Source organism: Ammospiza nelsoni, chromosome 3 (genome assembly GCF_027579445.1).
Source record: "Ammospiza nelsoni isolate bAmmNel1 chromosome 3, bAmmNel1.pri, whole genome shotgun sequence".
NCBI lineage: Eukaryota > Metazoa > Chordata > Aves > Passeriformes > Passerellidae > Ammospiza > Ammospiza nelsoni.
In genome coordinates, this window is record NC_080635.1 from 70367012 (window position 1) to 70374401 (window position 7390).

At 36.4% G+C, this 7390-nt stretch overlaps 1 protein-coding gene across 1 annotated transcript in view; it reads left to right on the forward strand.

The window, feature by feature from the left end:
* The window catches only part of SEC63 (SEC63 homolog, protein translocation regulator), a 53327-nt gene extending 46521 nt beyond the window's left edge, over positions 1 to 6806 (forward strand). Inside the window, exons 18-21 of the mRNA XM_059468169.1 lie at positions 136 to 237; positions 4055 to 4153; positions 5016 to 5120; positions 5688 to 6806. Of these exons, the coding sequence (XP_059324152.1) occupies positions 136 to 237; positions 4055 to 4153; positions 5016 to 5120; positions 5688 to 5831 (450 nt within the window). The 3' untranslated portion in view covers positions 5832 to 6806. The remainder of the gene's footprint in view (positions 1 to 135; positions 238 to 4054; positions 4154 to 5015; positions 5121 to 5687) is intronic.
* The last annotated feature ends 584 nt before the right edge of the window (positions 6807 to 7390 follow it).

The following is a 7390-nucleotide window of genomic DNA, read 5'->3' on the forward strand; positions in this document are numbered from 1 at the left end:
ATCTGCTTTTTCTCTTTATAATGTTTAGTATTGCACAAGAACTAGTCACATGTACCATTTTCATGGACCATTTTCTGTCTTTTTAATGCAAAAGATGGTTAGTGCACAGTAATTCTTTAACCTTACCTTTGACAGGAGTGGCAAGAATTACAGCAAAGTATACAGAGAAAGGAGCGAGCCCTTCTTGAAACGAAGTCAAAGATAACACATCCTGTTTACAGTCTTTTTTTTCCTGAGGTCAGTAATAAAAAACATTACAGCTGTGAAACATGAAAATGAATAATAATTTAAATTAATTGATCCATTTATATTTTTTACTGTAAATATTGGGCTTTTGAAAAACCTTATTGTCTGGGAAAAATAGTATTAATTTTATGAAGTCTTAACTTAAAAATTAAATGCTTTCAGATACTTTTCTAAAACCTTTTTCTTCATTATTCTTTCTATTCAGTTCCCAGAGACTTGCAAACCTGTAAACTTAAGGTGAAATATGTGGATGTTTTTAACTCTTCATCTATCATGGGTTGGCCCTGGCACAGTGCCAGTGCACCCATGAAATATGTTTTTCTCAAATGGTTGCTGTGAGGTGTGACTATCTAATTGCAAGTGCCTGTGGCTGGGAGAGGTCCTGACCCCTCCTGTGTAATCACTGGAGGGTTTATGGATCATTTGGATCTGCAGGTAGTTTTGGATTACTCGTCGACTTCAAGTCTCAGTGCAGCAATGTGATGGCAGCGCAGTGTGCAGCTATGGAAGATGGGGTTGCTTGGCAAAGCTGTCTCTTTCCACCACACTGTAGTGTGGCAGTGGCAGAAGCCAACTATGGAACAGTCTTTTCTATAGAGTTCAAAAGTACAAGTTCTGCTCTGGATGAGTGTCAGAGGAAATTATATATTTGAGAGTGGTGACTCAATATAGGCTGAGGTGTGTTTACAGCAGCCTTTGGTGTTGAAAGTATTACCTGATATATCACTTGTTACTTGCACTAACAGCCAGCCACTCATTTGTCTGAGAAGCCCTTAACAGCAGTGGAACCTTGAAAAATAGGAGATTTTTCCAAATGGAGGGTTTGTGTTCTGAGCAGATAAGTTAGGTCCTTGGGGTGACCTGATTGGAACCAGGAGGGAGCAGTATTTGGCCACATTTTCTTTTTTGGCTAGTGCTTCAAGAAATGGCTAATCAGGTCCTTTCCTTCCTTGCAGTCTGATAAGGAACTAATCTAGGATCTCTTCTCTGTTGTTGTGCTATCTCCAAAAAGGGAAATAAATTGTCTTCCTGAAGGCCTTAGCTAACATCTAGTTTTGTAATGGCTGAGCTTGAAGCTGTATTTTCCTGGCAGTTGGGTGCACTCCCATCTCTCAGTACAGCTTCCACCAGTACACCAGCATAGTGTGAAAAGGTGTGCTGGCATGCTGCTCTTCTGGCTGCCTTGGATATGTCAAATGTGCTGCAGAGTCTTAATACCTCCTTGCTGTGAAGGCAGCTGGCTTTGGTCATCAGTGGAAGCTCACAGACAGTAAGTGCCATGCCCAGTGCCTCAGGGATGCTGAATATTTGTATTTCTCTTTTACTGAAGTGAGGGTCCTTTCAGAGACTTTGCTTATACTTACTCTGTATAGAGCTGCATAAGCTTCAGCTGTGTGTAACTGAGTTACATATGGGTCTTGTGATAAAAAACCTAAATACAGCTTGCTGCTGAAAAGAAATCTAGGGCTCATCTGAATGCTTGAACTTAAAAGATACACACATATCCTCTCATGGTACTGCAGTTGTAAATTTTCCAACTTCTCTTTACTGACTTCATGAAAGTTGAATGCAGCTGTACTTTGTGCTGTAGCTGCAGTGGGAGCATGTTCAGATCGAGTTGATCTGCAACATTGGAAGAACAAAAACCACCATAGTCTGGTTTGTTTTTTTTTTTCCCTCATCTGTTATTTAGAGTATTATTTGTACTGTGGTCATGGCTAGTTCTGAGATAAAAAATTAGAGATAAAATGCTGTGTTCCAGATTTTAAAGATGTTTAAGTAGTAGCTGAGCATAATAATACGTGTTCTCAGGAGGCAGTCTTAATGCTGTTTCATCCAAGTTTTGGGGCAGTTGATTACTCTCCCAGAGATGTGTCTTTAATCTATGCAGGTTCCTAAAGAATTATCTTCTGCTCCTGCATCCATGGGTCCAGAAACTGCACAGATTGTAGTTTTGACATTTTTTAGGTAGAAACTGGCCTTGGTGTTCCAATTTCATGAACATACTGGTTCCCTGGCATGCCAAACCTTGCACCCATCTGTTAAAGGGCATTTTGCCCACTTGCCTGTTAGTTTGCCAGATTCTCACAGGCATAAACTTTAAATTCCACCCAATAAGCAAGAGGAAAATCACAGTCCTGCACAATTGTCCTTTCTGTAAAACAGTGATGGCATTTCAGGGTCAGGAACACTCCTGTAATTTCCAAAAAATATAGAGTCCTTTGAACTTTACATCAACAGTTGTCATTTGCATTGGTATTTTTCCTCCACTTGGCTGTTATTGTTACTAGGTTTTGTGAAAAGCCATTTGATGATTTTGATCTTTGTCTCTTTCCATCACTCTTAATGGCAAGAAATTTTTTTTTTGAAGAGCAATGTATAGTAAGTCAGCACAATGTTTTGGTAAAATCAGAAATAATATTGATACTGCAGGTCCTTTTTGTTATGGTCACAGTCCTCATAGGCCCAAAATGGATTAGCCATTTCTGTAATAGATCTTGCTTCTGTAGCTCTTGTTCATCTGTGCTATTTATACTGTTCATCTTTCTATTCCTAGAGGCCTCTTGGCTAGGAAATAAACACTTTGACTGCCTAAGAGTCTTCTTTGCTACAGCTGTCAAGAAGATTGACAATATATTTACTGTTGAAACTTACAGATAAAATAACTTATGCCTTGTAATCGCATGGGGTGGTTTTTCCTAAAGAAAATCACTTGGAATAGTTGTAAGAAGGATTTAGAATTCTACACATTCTGGCATTAAATAGCATACAAATAGGTTTTTGTCCTATTCTGTGCCTGTTCCAAGAACATGAGGGAATGCTGATGCTTCAGTGTGATGCTTTTGCTTTTATACCCTTCAAAATGGGTATTTAGTATGTTAATTTTACATTTCTCTGTTCTGGGACTCAGGAGTGCTAATCAGTGTTTTTAGTTGTTGGTGTGAGTGTCTTGCTGTTGTAAATGGTTGAATTTTTCAGTGAGATTGTGATAGTTAGTATGACAATTAGTCACTTGAAAAGATAAAAGAGTTAATTTGGCTTTTGTAATTTTTCAACATGTATGATTTAAATCTCAGCTCACCAAAACCTGGATTCTGAAGTGTTAAAACTGAACTTTTAACTACTCTGGTAGAGACAAAAATTCTTCAAATTCTACATATTAACAGCATTTGCTTCCCAAGTGTAGAATTCAGAAGTTGCCTGTATGTGATAGGGAGCAGTTATTGGGCATCCTTTACAAATATACATCAGTACCAACCAGTTGATTGGTAATTTCCTTGAAGTGAAATCTCAGTGTGTTCAAATGTCATTTCACTTTTTGGAGGGGGAAACAGTGGGACAAAGCACACTTGCCTGACAAAAGACTTTTCTGCAAATAGTTCTTTATCTGTTTTTACTCTTTCCTTGCTTTAAATCTTGCTCAGCTTTTTATCCAGGTTGGATTTCTGTTGAAGGACCTAATGTTGTTTTATATTGCATGAAGTTACTTGTGAATCCTCAGTGGACACAATTCTTGGGGATGGTTCCATGTCCCACATGGTGGCTGAAGTTGAATACATGGAATGAAGCCTTTGGAGACCCAGCAGTTACTTGTCATAACCTGTTTGCTTTCAGTGTGCAGTGTACACCTTGTATTTTATTCATGCATATCCAAGAGTTTAAAAAAGCCACCAGACACAAACTTTCTGTCTGTATTACAAAGATCAGTGAATCCTAATTGACTGTTAAAAAGTGTAGGGGCATCTTGTTCTATGACTTCTTTAATGCTTGTGGTTTTTTACTGTTGTTTTTTTTCCCTTTATGAAAGGAAAAACAAGAATGGTGGTGGCTGTATATTGCAGATCGGAAGGAGCAGATGTTGATATGTATGCCATACCACGTTTGTACGCTAAAAGATAAAGAAGAGGTAAAGTACTTGGGGAGTTTTCTTTCTGGGATATTACAAAACTCTGTTGAAGTGTCTCTGATATGCAAATACATGTAGATTTTAATTTTTTTAATACTTATCTCTTAAGATGGAAAACAAATTTCACTCTCTTGATAAAAAGAGAAAAGTGCCTTTTAACTATGAAAATTGATAGTGGAGAAAGAAAAAGTAATTTAAGACAACTTTGAAGTTTCTTCTGGAATATGTTTGGGTTATTTTTTTCTTTATATCAAAGGATCATGAAAAACAGTATTCTGTCACAGTGAAATTCCTAAATTTATTCAAATTGTTAGAAACATAAAGTGTTCTCTTTCTGTACAGCAGAGACTGTGACAAATTAATTAGCTTTGGCTCATATAAACTTTGCTGAACCTGTAACCTTTGGCAGTGTTCTTCGTGCCACTTGTCCGAAAAATGAAGACCTAATGTGTTTGTTCTTCCAAATTAGATGTTACATTCAATTTCAAATAACAGCAGAGTTAAGATAAAACTTTCAGCAGACTAAATATTTTAACCTGTTTGGGTTTTTGAGGCTTAGCATACAGCAGGGTGAAATTGTGTACTTAATGTAGTTACTTGGCCTAATTCAGAAAAAAAAATCATTGATTGAGTGACTCAATGATTTTTCAGCTTTCATGGCAGGTATTGTGTTTGGGTATTGCTGTTGTTTTTTGCAGGTGTTTTATTACATACAGATATTCAAAGAAGTGTCCCTAGTTAGAAACTAAAACTTTCTATTTTTCTGTAATAGTGTGCATTGTTCATTGGAGGACTCAGGTATTTGTTTCAATGTGTTATTTGAAAGCAGTAAGAACTTGATGGTATGCAATCTCTTTTGTAGGTGGAGCTGAAGTTCCCAGCACCAGGCAAGCCTGGAAACTATCAGTACACAGTTTATTTAAGATCAGATTCATATATGGGATTGGACCAGATTAAACCATTGAAGGTGATGTTTGACTCTGTTATATACTTGTGTTACATTGAAAGCTACTTCTTATGGTCATTAAAACCATAATTACAGGACCAGAAGTCCTGTTGATAAGAATTCAACCTGTCCTAATTTTAAAACAAGTGGGAAGGATGGACTTAGAAATGGTTTCTGCCTAATGTGCAGTGGTAATTTTATGATGGATTAAATGGGACTAAAATTTGAGATACTTTCCCATGCATGTGTGTTTTAATTCATGTTTTTCTAATGTTTATTCAGTTTCTGCAGTATGGTTGGCTGTGGCTTTTTATACCTTGAGGTTTGCCATGCCATTTCTCTGCCCTTCCTTAGTCCTAGATTCATTCAGTTAATGGGAAAAATCTGGCATGCCTTACTTCTGGAAACAGTTCTTGGTTTTGGTTTGGGGAGTGGGATGGGATTTGTTTTGTTATTTAGTTGGTTTTTTTAACTGTTCTTTTGTGGGTTGCTTGTTTGTTTTATTGTGTGAATTTGTTTGTTTTCACAAATTGCTGTTTATTGTCTGTAACCTTTTTTCCCCTCTCTTCTTTCCTTATCCAATTACAGCTGGAAGTTCACGAAGCAAAACCAGTGCCAGAAAATCACCCACAATGGGATACAGCAATAGAAGGTGATGAGGACCAGGAAGACAGTGAGGGCTTTGAAGACAGTTTTGAGGAGGAAGAGGAAGAAGAGGAAGATGATGATTAAACATACTATTGATTGACTACAATATCTGCACACAGTGCAAGCTCTTGGTCTGGCTGTGGAACTTGTACAATTAACCAAGAAACACAGTACAGAAGCTTTGAGAAGGCTGAGTTTAAATTTTCTTTACCAATTAAGAGTGCATTATGTAACTTCTCAGTGGAGGTGAAACAAATCTGTTGCCATTGATACACCTTGGAATATGCTTATGGCTCATAGCCTTCAAAGTGCAGGATGGTGCATTTGTTTCAATTGAAAATAAAAGCTTTTTTATTATAAATGTCCAAAAGTGTGGGCTATGTATTGTCTGATCAGTTTAGGGTCCAATTTAAATAAAAGGTACTGTTAGCTAGGAGCAAACTTTCAATCAATTTTTCTGCATTAGGAATTTATTTTAGAAAATGTTTTGGTATATTTGACATTACAAATATCTGTTGATTGAAGCAACATTTGCTCAACTTTCAAACTTGATTGGTTCTGTGGTATTCATTAACTATTTTGCTGTGATACTGCTCACATCATTCATAGCTTTAAGAATCTGTTTTACTTAACTTGATCATTACAAATTGGCATCATATCCATTGCCACATTCCATATATTCCAGAGGGCTGCTTTTTTTAGGACTGTTGCCTTTTTATGCCCGAGATTATAATGGAAATCATAAACTTTCTTGACTCTGCCATAGGATACTTATTAATGGCTTAAAACATTTTTAAGCCCTTATTTCATCAGATCAACAGGAGATCTGAGTCTTTTGATAAACAGAATGTCTGTAAGTAATTTTGGGACCACATGTTATGTAAGCTAGTGGCTTTTGTGTAATACCTTTATAAAAGGTACATGCTGAAAGCCAAAGTATATTCTTAATTTTCAATCTACCTGACACCGTCAAAAACATTTTAAGGGTAAAATACAACATGCAGAGAGGGCATGTTTTGTATCAGTTTTGAATTCCCATCAATAAACTGGATAATTTGATGGCTGTTTGCATTTGTAATAGTGTGCATCTTTGTCTGAGGTTGTTGGTTTGTTGTTTTGGTTTTTTTTTTCCTACCCTAGTCTTCTGCAAGGTGGTAAACAAGATAGTGATTCTGTTTCTACACCTTTTAAAGAAAAAAAAATCAAACATAATTAGAGAATAAATTCAGGGAGGAGAGCATCAGGGCTATTAGTGTATTCTATGAGACTTGATAAAAGCCATGGGTGGATTCCTCCTTTTCTTCCTCTGAATAAAACAAATTAAATGTTGCATTTCTATACTTCAGAAATACTTAAAAGTGTTCTGCAAGTAGGAATAGATGTATTTCTGTTCCTGTGTATTGAACTATGAAAATACAATGCTGTAAAATGTGACAAATTCTCATGCAGGAAAATTTCCATCCTATAAAAATTGCCCAAAGTCAGAATAGGTGCACACTAATTTGCGACCTTGTTTGTTAGAAAGGGTTGTCACTTTAAATGAAAATTTATATTGTTATATTCTTTGTAATTACAATAGATGCAAATAAAATTTGAAGGTGTTCTAATGAGATTATGGTATTTTTCAAAGTACTTCTGAAGTG